Below are 18,882 nucleotides of genomic sequence, written 5' to 3'. Positions count from 1 at the left end.
TGAAAAGAGCATTGACACTCATGCTGTGTTCACAAAAATAAAGTCATCCATGTTTTCTAAGCAGACCCTTGTATCCAAAGCGACTTACTTCTAAAACAAATGTATTGTATAATGCAATGTATGTACAATCCTTGGGATCGAACCCATGATCTTGGCATTGCTGGCGCCATGTTTAACCACTGAGCTACATGAAAGCAGTCTCACCTGCAGCAGTAATTCTCTGAGTCTGTGTAGCTGTGATTCTAGTTGCTTGTTGTGATCCTCCAGAATCTGCATGCGCGTCTCCAGACGGGTCTTGTGCTGCCGGAGAACTCGTGCCTCGGCTAGGAGTTCCTCGTCCTGCTGACCGGCCGGTGACCCCGGACCTGACTCCAGTAGTTGGGGCAACGCTGCTGCTTCCTCGTGCTTCCATTTCAACCGCCGGTACTCACTCTGCAGCACTCTTCAGATAACAACACCATCAATATTTCAATGACATCATCATCATTTGGATCATCATACACTCAGGAAATATGATACACACAGAACCCACTTTGCTGTTTATGATGATGCGTTTCACTCTTCAGTTCTGTAGTACAAAAATGTTAGGGCTGTGCAATAAATTATAATAGATTTTCAATTTAAAAAAATCTAATTTTGGCTACCAAGGACTACGAAAACAATATAATCGAGGTAAAACCATTATTGGGCTGCATTACTCTTTGAAAGGATTGTCTCATTTCTTCTTAAAAACTAACTTCCCATAGGCATTTTTAGTCAGACATGTTAAATCTAGTTTACCAAAACGTTGAATCTATAGTTCTTATAGTATCATTTAAATGCATGCCTTTATAACTCATTTATTTGATGATATGTTTTGCATTTGTTTTTATTAATATATAATCTTAATTTAATTTTTTTATTCAATGACCACATGTTAAATAATCATGATTACAGTTTCATTATAATCAAGCAGCCATAGTAAATGTATATTCTCAGATATACACATACCTACCCCTACTTAGATAATAAAATAACCACAGTATTGTGGCATTACCATGGTACTCATTTCATAGTTTCTCAGAGCGAATTATCACTGTTACATATCCAAAATAAGTAAGTATATAATAAGTAAATACCATTGTAAACATCAGAAATGACACAGGTTAACAGGGCAGATTCTCCAGCTCTTTCTGGTCCAACAATGACAGGGACCCTGATTTATTTAGAAGCTTAAGGTTGCAGATACCCTGAAGACACTAACAATTAATCTTATTTTATTGACCTATTACTCACTCATTACAAAGCCCAACCGTATGAGAGCTTTAACTAAAAGGTCAGAATTCATGAAAAAAATGCTTTTTCCTGTTTCTAAAGCCTGTTTTTATATATACAGACAAAATCTCATTCATCTGTCAAAAGATCACCTGACCTAACCTAACCATTTTTAATGACCACAGTTTCTTGGCATTTTATCTCAACCAATTAAACTATTATCTCAATCCTCCGAAGAGCTTCAACATTTAAAGGGCCAACAGGAAGAGTACCGAGAGTCATAATTACACAGACAAATCATTTACCCCTTAAATATAATAGAGATAAGTCTAAGAGCCTCATATATCCCAGAGCATCACTAATCTCCGAGCAAACGTAAGTACGCCATTTAGTGCTGAATAATTTGCATACTTTATCTTCAAATGTAAGTGTGAATGTGTGTTCCTGGCATCGCTCCCCACCTGTTCTCATTCTCCAGACGGTGGAGTGTGTGCTGCAGCTCCTCTCTGTCCTGGCAGTCCAGGTGGACCAGCAGGTGGCCGTGGGGGGAGTCCTGCTCGAGGGCGGGGCTGGAGTGACGTAGGAGGTACTGATCTTCATCCCTGAGTCCCCCCACACAGGAGACAGTGCACACTGAGCACATTAGCCAAGCCACACAGAAGCAGACACAAACACGCATACAGAGCCAAGCGTGCACACGAGCAGCAGGTACATAAGCCAACTGCAAACAATGCAGCAGAGGCATATCTTTACAGAACACATGCACACATATATTAAATAAACTATGGATGACATTCAGCGGAGTACACGGGCACAAGGCAAAACACGGCATTATCTATAAAACAAATAGCTGCTTGGATGCCAAACAAGTGTAGATCAAACAAAAATACAGAATGCACTCTTGGTAATCTAAGCACTCTCCGTTTCATCAAAAACAAAAAGCTAGAAGCGCAGGCAATAAACGAAAAACACAAGCATTACAAAACACGACAGACAGGAAGCAGTGCACCAATCACAGCTCTGTCATATCAATAATAATAAACTTGCTTTTTTACTGCACAAGACTGTTGTGTTATGTACGTTTCATATTAAATGATTTTGACACATAAACGGTCTCTCTTTATCTTTAAAGGAATAGTTTAAAATTGTATTTACCAATACAATACCAGGTTACATATGAAAAGTCATTTCAAACCTGTATGACTTTATTTCTTCTGCACAAAAGAAGATATTTTGAAGAACGATGGTAACCAAACAACATTGGACCCCATTGACTTCCATTGCATAGACACAAAAGCACATTTTTCAAAATATTTTCTTGTAGAGATGCACCGATACATCAAACAATATTCTCTATCGGTTGATAAAACCCATTTTTCACACTATCTGCTATCCGGCCATAGCCGATGATCAGGGCTGATATATCCTGTCAGTCAAAAGAGAACAGCACAATGCAATAAATTTGTGCTCTTTATATAGATGTTTGATGTTTTATATTAATAGTCATTATATGATTTAATAACAATCAGAAAGTTTTGAAATATCAGCAGATATCACTTTGAATGGTGGAGAAATTTCTCGGTGGAGAAATTTTGTATTGGTGCATGTCTATTTTCTTCTGTTCTACAGAATAAAGTCATATATAGGTTTTAAACAACATAAGGGTGGATAAAGTATGACTATCCCTTTAAAGTCCTGGTGAAAGTAAATGTCATGCAATATTGCAGGGTTTGTTATAAATAGATTTTCAGTGTCATGTGTCCTCATAATCTTTAATCAAATTCTGAAAATGCACTTCCGCCTCAGATGACGTCAGTTAGACGGCATGGGCAGGGCAGAGCTGTTAACTCCTCCCCTTCAACTGTCAGTCTGCTGCTAGTTTCATTTCAATGAATGCAATGCCTGTTTTTATACATCCAAACAGATCGCAAGGAAAAACACAAGCCCCAGCCACTATTTTTCTCAGTCATATTGCACTCGAAAATGCGTCAGATCGCAACTTCCCGTTTACATGGACTTTAAAGGATCTCCACATAGATTACGGTTTGTTTGTTAGTTGAATTATTTTGTTATGGGCATGTTCATCACACAAAGCTGATCATAACTGCAGAAGTCTTACGGGACTTTAAAGTGCTTAATGTCCTTTTGGAGTTCCATAGCCCCAGCCCCCTTTACGTTTTTATGATAAAGAATAGTCAAATTATTTCTCTAAATTCACTGTTCACTGTTGAATGTCATGAGGGTGACCCGCTTTTCATTTGGTTGAACTATTCCTTTAAATGTCTCTGCGCTGGAAATGACCCGTACCGTGCGTGAGTGGGAAAAAAAGAGAAAGGCAAAACATGTGCCTCTGTGACTCTGGGCTGTGATGATATGACCTCTTTTATGAGTTTTGTGTTTTCATGGAGTCTCACCTTATTTCACATATATATGCTCATAACTCAGTGCCATGCGCTTGTTCAAAAGCCTGTAGATCTTACCGTGTTGTTCAATGGCATTTCAATAGCCCCATCTCTCTCTCTCCCACTCTTTAATCACACAGACTTAATACGAAGAAAAGTGAAGGCGCACATCGCCACGGGTCATTTTCATTATCATTTTTTAATTAATGTGACTGCCAAACCAAACCCAAAGTCACACATGCATGGCCACGCACACATACAGTACCAGCGGCGGATGGATATGTGTGTTTATGTATGGTATGTAAGGGGAGGCAGAAACTCACAAACTTTCATCGGGAGAGAGGCTGTCGGTGAAAAAAGAGCAGTTCTGGTTCTCCATCTCTGCCAATCTGAAACAGAAAAAGCAAGTGAGAAGAAAGAAAATTTTGTGTTACCAAGCACATGATAAGTGTATAAAAACAAAGCTGCCGTAATGTAATTTGTCACTGTGGCAAGATGCCGTGAACATTGTGTCTTCAAACAGACAGAGGCAGAGAAACAGCACACGTCTGGCAGGGGAATGATAAAAGACAGCTGTGACTCATCCAGACGTCTGCCTGAGGTTCCTCCTACCCAAAAATCACATAGCCTCATCCTACCCTGACGTTTCAGATGCTACTTACCTGGGAGGCGAATTATCATGCGACTGTCGGATCAGTGCCTCTCGGCTTCAACCTCAGCTCTCTATTACCGTGACAAAGCCACAGGAGAACCAGTTCCCCTTTCACTTCATTTGTCACATGAATTTGTATGACACAAACGGCTCTCCTGGGTATCTTCTCTACTGGCATGTTTTCATTTCCAGCCACAGGTGGCACGAGACAACACGAAAATTCTTAACCAGATCTAAACAAGATCTACACCCCATCTTAGGTGAAAGACTGCACACGGAAGCATATCTAACACAGCAAGACTTCTTGTGCCAACCTAGAGCTAAAATTTTTAGATATCTGATTCAGAGGTGAAATATTTGTGCTCCTAACAGGATAACACAAATCTTAAAAAATACAGTTTTCAAACAGGATGTCCAAACATCCCTCCTCTGCCATTGGTCAACCAAACAGAGTCTCAACCCCGCACGTCAAGTAGATTTGTGGGATGCGAAACAAAAAGTGCAGTGTTTGAAACCACCAAGGAGCTTTACATCCCATCAACAAACCCACCAACTGATAACTAAAAGTAGTCAAAGATATTACGAATAAGAGTAGAAGAAAAAATTAAATTAGAAGAATATATATTAACATGGATCGAACGTTTTTTTTAAACAGATTAGTGGTGGACATCTGGGACTAGGGCTGTCACTATATAATGTTTAATTGTTGCATTTTATTCACCAATGAATGACACAAAGTAAATGTGTAGGGAGGCAGAGAGCTTCCTCTGATCACTCTGATTTGTTATTGAGATTTCGATTGACAGTTCCTTTACTAGGATGTCAGTACTGAAGTCAGTGGAGCGGATTACAGAGAGCGATTTAACAGGGAGTTCACAATGGTCCCTGTTCTCACCTTTGGCGACACAGGGTGAAACTTTGCTTTTAGCAATGCTCTGCACTTTCCCGTAGACTACCCTAAGGTGAGAGATGGGGGGAAATGTCACTGCCGTACCAGGAAAGCCTGTGAATTAGCAGCAATGTAAGAGCCCCAATAGGGAGTGTAATGAGAAGCGCTAAGTGCATTGACGTCCCGTTGCTTGTGAGAGCTGCAAGGAAAATGCCAAATTCATTTTAAGAACTGCAGAGAATACAAAGCCTACATGCAGGATGGGTCTGCCTCGGAGAAGAGCAGAAAGTCAACATCCATTCACCCACCGGGTGTCCTTCAGCCAATGACAGCGGTGGTGCTGGTTAACCCTTCTGCTTGTAATGACGCCCGCTAATTGGTAGTGTTGCAGCAATCAGCCGGATTCAATCAAAAGGTGTCGAAGACAGACAGTTCCACAGACTACAGAACGGAAAATGAGGTCACGGATTTCAGGGTGCAAGGTCAAAGGAGTGGATGTACACACATGCCTCAATGGTCGTCTTAATGGATATTTCTCAGTGTTTGTGGTGATTTGCTCTGCCTTGTTTGATACAGAATGAGAGGTCACACACTCGGATCACAGGTACATGACAAACAATTTCTTCCTTTGAGAAGCTTAAAATAGACAGAGAACGTGTGTATGTTTAGAACCAGAGCAGTATAACTTTGTTACGAGAGTCTCTTTCCTTTTCATGTCTAACCAAGTTGATTTATACTGCCACCACCTCCATCTAGATTAGCTTATAATGTATTTGCTTATAATGTATTTGGTATACACCATAGGCTATCTGATATATTTTTTCTTTTTAGAGTTTAAAGCGAGTGTTCTTAACAATGAAGGAATTAAGTAATGTGCTACCTAATTTAGCACATTCTGGTAATCGATAATATTTTATGAAGGATAGAACTATCAGATAAAAGCGAATTAATGTTCTGTTTGGCGGCGAGAGGGATGTGAATTCTTCCATTAAGACGTGCAAAGCATTTTGAAAGCCACAAAAGGTTTATCTTTTTTAATTTTGCTGACACTTAAATCAAGCGGCACAATTTCGGAACGCACATTCTCAAAAGCAGCGACACAAATGCACATCTTAAGATTCTTTATGCTCGTCGAACTCAAAGGCTCAGATGAAAACATGACACAAAATAGTGAATTCACTAAGAGTAAAACACTCTTATGATAGGTCTCCCATCTCCAGATCCATCGCCTCCGTCGCTTTGACCCGCCAGCCTGACAAGCGGGTCTGTATACGGCGCCACCATGGCAGCAGGATCAGATGGCTGCTTTTCGGAACTGGATTACTTATCCCTGTTGCAAGTCTTTTCTATGGTGTATTGTGTACATGTTTTTCTCCTCACCTTCCCCATGTTATGCTTTATCTTCTTCTAAAAATACATTTCGTTGCACTGTACTTGTATGTGTGTAATGACAATAAATTGAATCCAATCCAATCCAATTTGTCGCCTGGTTTACTAAAGGAACTAAGCTAAACAGCTCACCGCACACATGGTGAAGCCACAAAGAAAACAAATATTTAGAAAGAAATTCTGAAAAATGTATTTTTCTATTCTTTCCTATCAGACAGTTTGGATCCACACACTTCAGTTAAAAGAATAATTTCTTTCAAGATTTTCATTTTTCCTTGGCAAACATTTTTACATCAGACTGCAGGCTTTGGCAATTAAACCCCCGGTGAAGCAATGCCCGGACTGGGTTGGTACACAATCATAAAATATGAATAAGATTTGTACAGTGTAAAAAAGATATGTCAAATGTTTTTTTAAACTATTCATGTGACTAAAACAAGTGTGAGCACACTTATGTGCACAATTGGACAGATAGTTAATAAAGCAGATTGTAGCTGTTATCCATTCAATATTATTGATCTCATGGATATGCTAATTAGAATGTTACTTCAGGGTTTACATAATATAGTGTGAAATCTTGAAACCCAAATAGCAAGGATGAATTATTAATCCAGGGTATAAATAGTGTAAATCATCCATAAAACCCTGCATTTACCTAGGGCTTAAAATGGGTTCAAAAAGTGTAAAAGCCCCTCGGATGTGCAGCAAGCTTAACCGACCTTCACCGATAACCAGAAGAGTAAAACATCGTTTTTTAACATTCAGACATTTTCATATGTAAATTAGTCAAGACTATTGTCACTCGGTGAGGCGAATATCCCAGAACGTTTTACACATTCATTCAGTGGAAAAAGGACCACAGCGAAACACTTCAACTGGTGACAGCTGAAAAAAAGAATAACTAAGTTCCTGTTCAGAGCAGGAACAACTAATGTAGACAGAGCAGATGGGTGTTGGGGGAAACCAGAGATGTCAAGAGTGTGGAAAGTCAGAGTAAGGTCATTAAAAAGGAAACAGAGAAATAATGACCAATATTGGGAAGAAAGAGGGAAACAGAATAAGACATTGAAGAGTAGAAGTTGAAATCAAGCATATGACGAAGGCAGTTAAATAAGCAAAAAGGGAGAAAGAGTGTATGTGCACTGAAAAAAAGGAAAAGCTGTTTTGCTGAATATATTAAAACAAAACACTTACAGTCTACTTAATAATTTTATGTTTGAAATGCAAACACAATTGTATTGTGTAAAGTCTAAATGAAATTCAAAACAGTCATCAAAACATGATATGGTCACTTTGCAAGAATATGTTCAAATTGATTAAGATGTCCAACAAATGGTGTTCATGTAAAATGATTTTTTCTATTGTTTGATTTACTTGATTAAAATTAGCTCATGTCACACAATTACTTTGTATTTTCATATAAACTTAATTCAATTGCATACAATTAAAGTAATTCATTTTTTTAAGTATACTAGGCCTACATAAATATGATTTATTGCATCAGTGTTATATTGTTGAATATTGACTGAAAAAACATGTATGCAATGAAAAATTATATTTATACAGCATATTACATATTCTTAATAATATTATTACAAATAATTATTGCTTGTTTTCCGTTTTTATTTTAAAAAATTACTTTACCATTTTACCTTTGTAAAATATTTTTCTGACAAATTGCTGAAATACCACTTTAGGCTTTTTTATTTAAAAAACATAAAATGTTCACAGACCAGAAGTAAGCCGCTTTCGGTACACGTTTGCGCGGGAGCAAGGTGCACGAGAGCATCAGCGCATGCGCTTTGAAAACTAGGACCGTTGGTCTGGGCGAGGACGCTTGAGGGGGCTGACTGATTTGTTTCCAGAGCTCGTTAAAAGGTAAGAATTTAAGTAAATATCGTATGATATAAACTAAAAAGGAAGTCATTGTCAGAGTAAATGCAACAAATAGTGTTTAAAGATAAATCATGTCGACGGTCTATTTCTTCGAATTCTTTTTTTGAGGAAAGTCAACGTAAATATTACTCGTAGTTTATCACACGTATTCGACGTGACAAAATCAGTCATAAATGTTAATTATTCGTCAGGCGAATAATATTAGGCTAACGTTACCTGTCCATACCTTGACTAAAATTGTTTTGTGCTGAGGTTTGATAGGAAAGAATGCGTTTTGTAGCCTATACGTTCTTATGTCAGGGCCTGGTATTGGTAATGTACAGCAAGTGAATTAGACAACCTAACGTTAACGTTTAGTATTAACAAAAAAGGGGAAACCTTAGCTTCCAAAATCACTGCTGTGTGATTTTAGGACCGTCTTCCACTATATGTCGGCACCATTATCATATAACAGTAATGGGCAAAAGCGCCATCAATGTCTGTCTAAAGGAACGGCGTGAAGTTGACTGATATACCGACTGTGACGTAACGCATCGTCAGCTTAGTTTCTCGTGTTGTTGGCACCACTGACGCTTTGACATTACCACACCGACAAAGTTAAACATACAGTATGGTTTTAAGTTCAACTTAATGACCTATAAACGTCCTATAATGTCCACAATCATAAAATATCTCCCACAGCCAGGCTTTAGATTATAACATTAAGATTTCACATTGGGAGTGTGTGCGACCTGGACCTGGGGTCAGCTGTGGCCTAATGGTTAGAGCGTTGGGCTTGTGGTCAGAAGGTTGCCGGTTCTAATCTCAGTGTCAGCAGGTCATGACTGAAGGGCCCTTGAGCAAGACACCTTACCCCTGATTGCTCTGCAGTAATGTGCCACTGTATAAAACAACTTGTAAGTCAAGCGTCTGCCAAATGAATAAATGTAAATGTAAACCTTTAGTGCTGATTACAACCTGATGATTGTAGTGCTGATTTTGAAATTCTTCAAAAACTCATAATGGAGTTGGATGGAGGGGAACTCTCTATCAACAGGGTGCCTGTAAATTATCCTACACTTAACATTGAATGAACATTAATAATGTCATTTTGTACACTAAAGTCTCCAGGCTAACGGAATCTCTGACATCAACATTTTAATAATTCAGTAACCATGCTTTTCTGTCATTATATGCTTGTGTACCTCAACTTTTTCACCCCAATGTTTTTGCATCCCCGAATATCACCATTTACATTTCAGTACGTTTCACTTTAGAAAATACAGATAATAGCTTGATTGATACATTATTATTAACTTTTGGTGAATGAGACCCATTGTGCTCTTTATTTTTATTATGTTTTGAGTAATGTTTGTTACTAACCTTTCTTTTTCTGCTCTGGCTAATTTTCTTTAAGGATGACATTGATGCAGCTCGTGAACTTGCCATCAAAGGACTCTGTATCTATCTTAATGAGGACCCTAAAGATCTCATTCAGGAGTATGTGGTGAGTAGTTATAGCTTAACCAATGGAATCTGTACTGTGTAGCAACACATTACTACATCTAAAAACCATGGTGTCATCAAATATGCACACTGCAGCATACATTTAGCATTTACATTTATCCACTAGAAATATTGTTTATGTGTTAACTACATATTCCTCTTGTGTTCTATCTTTAGGACATGGACGAAGATCTTTTACAGAGTGCCTTTGAAAAGACCACCATGGGCATCTTCGTGATAAAGGACACTGCTGACAATGAAGCCCATGATGTCGGAATTGTGCTAGAGGGTGTGGCAGTGCTTCATGATCTCGACAGTGTGGCTTTTGCAACGTCAATGTTGTTCGGTCTAATTTATGCTCTTAACCTGCAGTACCCCAAAAAGTTGCGTTTTACTTTAGAAATTCTTCAAAAACTCATAATGGAGTTGGATGGAGGGGAACTCTCTATCAAGGCACAACATTTCAAATCTAAGCTCCACCAGTGAGATGGACCGCCTTTGAATGGCTGCTGAGACCCCAGAAAATTTCCAGCAGTCCTCACGCAAGACACCACTGCAGAGTGTAAACCGTGATCGCATCGTCTTTTAGACTGTTCCTTAATCCTAAAAGACTCTTGTTTCTTAATCCGTTTTTGTCTGTATGTGGCCCTTCTTTTTATACTGCAAATGTTGATTGATGAGAGAGTTGATTATATGACATATGGATGAAATAGCATAATACATTGTTTATAGTTTGGGTAAGGGTCAGATACTGTCATGATTATTTTTACATTTGACAGTAAATAATAAAAAACGTTCAAGCTATGATGTTTAGCAGAGACTGCAAGTAGATTTTTTTTATTAATCTACATGTAAGTTTTTAAATGCAAGTTTTTTTTCTTGGGTACAGTTTTGAGGTTTAAGAGAGCAGTAATTTTATGAAATAAAGTTATATATGCTAAGTTTTTGAAAACGATGTTCTTTAGACATTTTATTTAAATGATGCATTGTTACATTGATTAAATAAAGGCTTTAAAAAAGGTTTTTGTTTTATTGAAATAAAACAGTATACAACAACCCATTAAATCTAATTTAAGTGAAATTGTCAAAATTATGTTAGAATAACCTAATTCAATTGCACAAAACTAACATGATTGCAGCATATATCTAAAATAAAATAATTATGTTAGGCTAACATAATTGAATTATGTTAGTAGAACTTAAAAAGACTATTTACACGTTACCTTTTGAAAATACATCTGATTAACTCGATAGCATTATAATGAAATTACATGAATGCATAGGACAGGTTGAACTCAAACTAAATGTGTGGAACCAATGTCCATAATTCAATTGAGTAAATCCAACAAATCTTTTTTTTCAGTGTGTGTGTGCGGGCGTGTGTTCTGGTAAGAGGTAGCAGGGTGTGAACGGAGACAGTTGGCAGCACAGTATGGTAGGTTAAGCTAAGAGCTGATGTTCTGTCTATTTGCATGTGTTAGGTGGTTGGCAGCGCAGTTAGATGGGGCAATATCCCTTGTAGTCAAACCAAACCAGCCACACTGCGCTGTGAGATTCACCACAGCTCAACAGCCAGCACAACAACACTATGGCTATGTTAGTTCCAAAAGAGATACTAGTATAGGCAGTAAAGTCGAGGGAACCAGATGAAAACATAATTTTTTAAGAGAAAACCTGTTCTGTTAATACAGTTTTGGAGGGATAATACTTCAATGATTAGATGTTTTATTTTTGGTGTGGTTTATTTTACACAGTCGGAAGTAAATGGTAAAATTTTTTACCAATCTGCCACTGGGACAATAACCTTTTAAATGGTCCTAACATTTAGGTACATTAATACAGCCACGGAAATAATTAAGAGAACATTTTTCAGTTTTATTTTTATTGTTGTATTCATATAATTGTTTTCAGTTTTTCTGAATTTATAATATATAGGATGTGTTTAGGTAAAAATTATAATTTTCGTTTCATTCCGTGACCTACTAACAATATTTCTCACCAAGTAAAACTGGAGAAAATACAAACTGGAAACAGGTCAAAATAACAGAAAGAAAGCTCTGCCTTTATGTAGCCTAAAATACTGCAAAGAAAACAAGTTTATATTCACTTTTATGTATTTAGAAAAAGATCAAACAACCTTTTTTATTATAGTTTTCATGTGTTTTGTCATGCTGTCAGTCACCCGCATTGCTGTTGGATGACTTTGTCACTCCTGAGGTTTGATTTGGTTGAAATTCAACAGACACTGAACTTGAATGGTCACAATGCATCCAGAGATGCTGATTGGAATGGTTTCTTATTTTTTCCACAGCTGTATTTAGTACCAATGAAATACTAATATCTTATACATTTTTACCATTTTCTGATAGTGTATAGACCATTATCATTCCTTTTAAAGTAGAGAATGTTTTCAAAGTTTGTAATGTACACATTATGATATTAAATCAAAGTTTGAATTAATGTATTTTATTATATTACTGTTTTAACATTTTCATACTGTTTTTGTAATGTCTCTAATTCTTCTTTGCTAGATGTATTTTCTGTAAGCCTTATTTCTCTCCTGACTCTAAACTTTCTGCTTTAAGGATGTTCTTTAAAGCTGCTTTTCAACATTACAAAATACTGAAAAAGTGCTATAGAAATAAAAAAGAAAATGCAATAAACTTTACACTCTGTATCAAATCCCACAGCAATGACTGTATATATGCATAAGAACTATATCTAGCATGTTTCTGTTTTGGCTTGTGTCTATTTCAGCGTGTGTAGTGTGCACCACGGTCATACCAGAGTAGAGACTGATCTGTGCTGGCAGCTCCCTTCAGCCCTCCAGACCCTCCACATGGAGCTTTCATTCTTCTGCAGGAAAGCATCTGACCCCTGTCTACCCTTCTGCATGCCATCTCACCCTTTCTCTCTTTTGATATCTCTCTCTCTCCCTCCCTCTCTCTCTCACCATCCCTCTCTGTTGTTACAAGCCCACAGTTTGGAACAGTGTCCATGCAAAGAGGATCAATATGCCAATGGGAGCTCAGGGGAGTGAGCAGCGAAGTCGCTGGAAGAGTATCAGAGCAAAGGTGTGGTGCGATCGTTGTCCGTGAGAGATTGAATTCCTACCTGCTGGCAAAGTGCTCGATTCGGCTGTGTGTGTCCGCATGAGGCAGCCTGGGAGATGAACAGGGCCTGTCAGAACACACATACACACACATCTGTTAGCAAAGCAGCATGTTACGTACAAATGCTTGTGTATAACAACAATTAAGTTGTGAAGTGGGTCATGTCAAGAATCACTCCCTCCCTGCTGTCATAAACCAACTGTGCTGTGTTCCATGGTTCTCTAATAATACACCTTCAAAAAGAGCAAGATGGTGCTTGGGAGGAGATTCTCATCAGAGGAGACCGTAAATCTCACTCACGTCTCAGAGCTTTCCACCTCTAGCATGGATTGGACGGGCAGGTAACCCCTCTGAGGATGTTTACTAAAATACTGCTTCGAGCGGAACTTGTTCTTTAGCGTCTTAGCAAAGTCCCGCATCTTCTCGCCTGAGGTGGTCTGCAATGATTCAGAGAGAGACAGAGAGAGAAAGACAGAGAACGAGAGCCAGTGGCGATGTTCATTTCTACACAAAACATTAAGCAGTGTTTTGAAAAAAGTTTTATCATGTCGTATTCATTAGGTTTAGTTGATTTTACTTTGAATTCCAAACCTGCAAAACTGTGATATTTTGAAGAACGTTGAATGACATGAGGGTGAATAAATGATGACAGAATTTAAATTTTTGGGTGAACGATCCCTTTATTGTTTAAATAATTGTTTAGGCAATTGCATTATGTACAGCACAATTTTACAACATCATAAATAGCATGCAGCACATTCCCAGGTGCATTTGGTTTACTGTGTGCACAAATGTAATTTGTAATTTTACCTTTATGAATATAGCTGATTAATCTCATACATTCTCGATTCATTTGGGCAAGATAATAAACTCACACATCTGAAGTGGAGCAATCTCGAACATAATAGGATTGGATTATTTAAATAAACCATAATTATTGCTCATGCTCATGCATTGGTGATATGTTGCAAGTGTTATTTACTCATATCTTCTATTTCAAAGTTTTTTTCATCCTAATACATTATTTCATTTTAGCTATCATAAAAAGCTCTCCATCTGTCAACAGTTTTTTCAGTAATGCAACTGATGAGATTAGCACTGCCAATGGAGATAAAAAACAGAGAGATAAAACATCCCCTGAATAAAATTTATCCTAAAACAGCATCAGTTCCTCCTCAGCACATTTATCTGCTTTCCTTTATCAATATATTATCTTGAGCAACTACAGAAAGCCAGTGCATAACAAAGACAGCCACCTATAAAACTCAGAATGGAGAATGGGAAAACCATTAAGCAACTGGCCTTGTGCTGTAATTCATTGCAGAGGATCAATTCAACTCAATTTATATTTATTTTGTATAGTGCAATTGAACAATAGCGATTAAATGTGCTACTTTTGAGCAAGCACACAGCTGCCAGTTGGCAAGGAGAAATTCCCACAAAAAGCAAGCGTACATACCTGTGTGTAGTACTCCATGATGGGGTAGTGTAGTTTCTTGCCCTTGCTTGTGCGGCCGGTGAGAAAACACGTCTGGCAGATGTCTACATTGAACTGCTTCAAACTTCGGTATCTGCGATAGTAAAAATGTGAAGAAAATGAGTTTCAATAAATTAATTGTACCCTGGTGAAAAGTACAGCTTTTTAGGGTTTTCCAAAAATGCTTCACATTTGGTTACATTTACAAAAATTTATATTCTGTCATCATTTACCCACCCTATTGTCATTTCAAAGCTATATGACTTTCATTCCTCTGCAGAACACAAAAGTAGATATTTTGAAGAAAGTTGTTAACCGAACAGCGCCGGCACCCATTCACTTCTGTTGAATGGACACTAAAGGAAAATAAGTGAATGGGTGCTGGTTAACAACATTCTTCCTTTGTGTTCTGCAGAAGAGAGAAAGTCATACAAGTTTAAAATGACAAGAGGGTGAATAAATAGTGAGTGACAGAATTTTCATTTTTGTAGGTGAAGTATTCCTTTAATTCTTTTTAGTTTGATACTAGATAAAGACCAGGGCTTTCAGCCGTCAAAGAGGACAAAAAAGCACCATAAAAACATAAATGTAGTCTATAAAACACTTTATCTAGGACTGAGAAACCGACTGCAATTTGTCGACTTTCACTAAAAATCATGCTTGACAGCCGTAGCCACCATTCACTGTCATTGTATCCAAAGGTGCAACTCCTTTTTTTGTTCCACAAATGATGTGCATTTGCAGTTCTATTAAAAGGACAGTTCAACCGAAAATGTCTTCATACTCACAGTCATGTTATTCACTTCCTTGTGCAGAACACAAAAGAGGACCAAACAACACTGACCTGCATTGATCCCCCTGGGTGACTTTGGGTGAACAATTGTACTTACAATGGTGCCCATTGATCAAGAAAAACACTTATCATTCCTAAGCATTATAGTTCCTCACCTGAAGCCCTTGATAGGGCACTGCTTACATATGTGGCAGCGCGCCTGGTGCTTGGCTGTCTCAGCTACAGTCACTCGGTGGAGAACAGGAAGCCAAACTACTGACTGAGGCTCCAGACTCATCCACTCAAGGAAGTGAGACACCTCAATGGAAGATTTACCCGGAGCCTAGAGATAAACCATAAAATAAATTTACAACAAAGGCGGATGCCATACTGGTCATAGTGACACGCCCAATTAGGTACCCAAAACATCTGGTGTCTGATGGGAACTCCTTAACAACTGTGTGATTATAAGTAAAGCGACACAATCCCCATGAGGCTGCCCCTTCAAACCGTGACACAGCAGGAAATACGAAAAACAGGAAATAACCCTAATAAGAGAAAATGGCACACAAATCTGGAATGTACTAAATTCTCATTAAATGCGCATTGGAGATGCATTAAAAGGTTGATTTCCCCAGGGCCCTTTCTGTAGCTCGGGCAGAGCTGCATAATTAACACGAGAATCTGTAGCGTAGCGCTTCGCAGTCGCTGGAGTGTGGTGTCTACTGAGGTTGTGTGCATCCTGTGTGTGTGTGCGTGTGCGTGTGTGTGTGAATGACTGTGTTTATAGTCAGGGTCTTAGGCGAAATTTTGTAGTGTGGAGTTGAAAGGAACACTCCAGAAGTTTTACTGAAAAAACAACAAGGGTTCCAAACAGTCAATGGCACAGAGAGAGCCGAAAGTCTCCCCAGAGATCTGTCCATAACTTCAAACAAAACGCACCAGTCTCTTCATCAGGCATATGCCCAAGCACACACAGCCCAGCCAAGACGCATCGCTCTATCTGTCTGACGTGATTAATCCAGACGGTGATAAATTGGGTAAATGGGAAGTGCTGATTGGCACAGCGATGGCATTTCCTCCAGTAATAAAATACAGACATGGAACAAATGTGAAAATAAATGGATTTTAATTACGTGCGCCTGAAATTGCACACATGCTCCAAAATGGGATTCAATTTAATTACGGGCTGGCACACCCAGGAATAAAAGGTTTAAGGGCATTCAACAAAAAAAAAAACTTCGCCCTACACCTATTTCGCAATTATAATGAAGTGCCAGGGGTTTTTAGAATTACAGATTTAGATATGAGATTTGAGAAGATTTCAGCAGGGATTACATCTGCACTCTCCAAGCATAGTGTGAGCCACAATACTATATGCAATAACATGAAAGCAACACTTTAGTTTTCAAACCCTGAACAAGTTCATTGGCATAGCAAAGTCTTCATTTAGTTCTCAGGTCAACAACGCTTTGGTCAAGCATTTCAATCTGCATATCAGCGTAGAGTACTTTTCTGGCCGAAGACTCACCAAAACCCAGTGGAATAAAATTATACAACAGCTCTTTAATCTGTGTGTGTTGCAGCCCAACAAAAAAAACCTTCACCCTACACCTATTTCACAATTATAACGAAGTGCCAGGGGGTTTCAGAATCACAGATTTAGATATGAGATTTGAGAAGATTTGAGCGGGCCACAATATACTATATGCAATTACATGAAGCGGCACTTGTTTTCAAACCCTGAACAAGTTCATCAGCATAGCAAAGTCTTCATTTAGTTCTCAGGTCAACAATGCTTTGGAAAAACCCAGTGGAATAAAATTACACAACAGTTTTTTAATATGTGTGTGTTGCAGCCCGAACAAAAAGGAGCAGCACAGCCCAGTTAGGAGAGAGTGAGAGAGAACGTAATAAAAATGTGACAGGCAATAAAAAAGACAATTGAGAGAGTGGGCCTTTGGTACAAATGTTTAAGAAGATTTGCTCATTACAGAGAGCAGAGGGCCCGTGCAAAGGGATCCATTACACAGCATATCAAAAACAGAGAGAGAAAGAATATCCTGCAGGCTGAATATGTCTCAGCCTCAGACGTCACCCCCACCAAGAAACACAGGTACGTCTTTAAGATGTCTAGAAAAGATCTGCTGTGCAAAAACATCTGCTAAAGGTCTGAGAAAGAGCCTTTTTACATACATTCTAAATCAAAAACATCTTACAGACATCTCTAGATGTCTACAGTATATGACATCTCATAGGAGAGATCTCAGAGGCGTATAAGTAAACAATCCTAAAAATACGTCTTGCCGGTGTAAATACGATGCAAAAAGGGTGCAGACCGCCCACAGTCTGCTATTTGTCTTTTCTGTATTATTCACTATTTCACACTATTCTAGACACACACAATGATGCATCGATCTCAGTCAAAAGAAGCAGTTCTTGTCCATTTTAAGTAAAAAATAGGCACCGGACCTTAAGTTACAGTCCCAGTCTGACAGTCTTACCATTCGAAAGCAGCTACGGACACTGGGCTCCACGTTGCTGCCTCCGAACGCCGCCACCTCCCCGAGCTGCCGAGGGATTTGAATGGCCTCGTGCAGCAAAAGACTGAGATGTTTCAGATCTGTCAGTCCGGCTGGACCGCACACTTGTCGGAAAAGATCTGCGACACGCACACACAGAGGAACAGACGGAATAATGCATGAGGAGGAGATGCTAGACAAAAAGGAAGAGTTTTGTGTCAGCTTGAAGACTTCTATAGGTGGGAGTGTGAGATTTAAATAGGATCTTTAGGTCACAAACACGTCATGGGGAAGGAGACAGGATGACTGGCATTAACGTTTAGTGCGTTTTATTCCAGAAAAATAAATGACGTATTTACAACACTTTAAAGATGTCTAAAGAAATGAAAAATACCGATTGGGAGATGATTTTTCCGACGCTGAGACTGGTATTATTTGCATGCGTGTTCTTAATAAATGCACTGATGTAACGGGACAATGCCTAACATTAGGTGAGAGAACTGAACCAGTTTAGATAGTGAGCGTGTCACGAAACTAGTCCTCATGTGAACAGAGTGATTCTGACAGGAGTGAGAACGTTCTCTGCAGTGACAGTAAAAATAGCATATATCTGTGGTGGCTGGCACACACTCTTCCTTACCTTGCAAACACACACACACAATTCACAGCGACATACAATGTTGCCGCAAACACATCAACAGGCCCCACATCTGCAACAACAGGTTGTGATCTTTACTATTGAAATCATAAAGATTATTTTATCACAGAGAGCAAAGACTGGTCAATCAAATAGTGTTCTCCCGCTCTCTTTACTAATATAAAACTCACTTGCACGCATGTTTTGGTTTTATGATGGTCGACAGATGGAGTTCTGACAGCAAGTATGTTAACACCCGAGTCTTTGCCTCCAGTGCATTCTGCAGTGCACTGCACCTGACTCTTATTTACTGGCTCATGACCGCCCCGTCAAAACGCCCTCTCAGATTAAATTGTAGGCCACAGATATATGGCATATCAGAAAACTGAGAAGG

At 38.7% G+C, this 18,882-nt stretch overlaps 1 protein-coding gene across 1 annotated transcript in view; it reads right to left on the bottom strand.

The window, feature by feature from the left end:
* drp2 (dystrophin related protein 2) overlaps nucleotides 1-18,882 on the bottom strand; it is a 92,877-nt gene that overhangs the window by 4,851 nt on the left and 69,144 nt on the right. The window contains exons 13-20 of the mRNA XM_079480177.1: nucleotides 17,834-17,991; nucleotides 15,506-15,672; nucleotides 14,540-14,651; nucleotides 13,381-13,517; nucleotides 13,082-13,147; nucleotides 3,980-4,045; nucleotides 1,716-1,856; nucleotides 205-442 (exon numbers count right to left, since the gene is read on the bottom strand). Coding sequence (XP_079336303.1) covers nucleotides 205-442; nucleotides 1,716-1,856; nucleotides 3,980-4,045; nucleotides 13,082-13,147; nucleotides 13,381-13,517; nucleotides 14,540-14,651; nucleotides 15,506-15,672; nucleotides 17,834-17,991 — 1,085 coding nt within the window. The remainder of the gene's footprint in view (nucleotides 1-204; nucleotides 443-1,715; nucleotides 1,857-3,979; nucleotides 4,046-13,081; nucleotides 13,148-13,380; nucleotides 13,518-14,539; nucleotides 14,652-15,505; nucleotides 15,673-17,833; nucleotides 17,992-18,882) is intronic.

The sequence above is a fragment of the Barbatula barbatula genome, assembly GCF_947034865.1.
Source record: "Barbatula barbatula genome assembly, chromosome: 18".
Lineage (NCBI taxonomy): Eukaryota > Metazoa > Chordata > Actinopteri > Cypriniformes > Nemacheilidae > Barbatula > Barbatula barbatula.
This window is presented reverse-complemented; position numbering and strand designations above follow the sequence as displayed.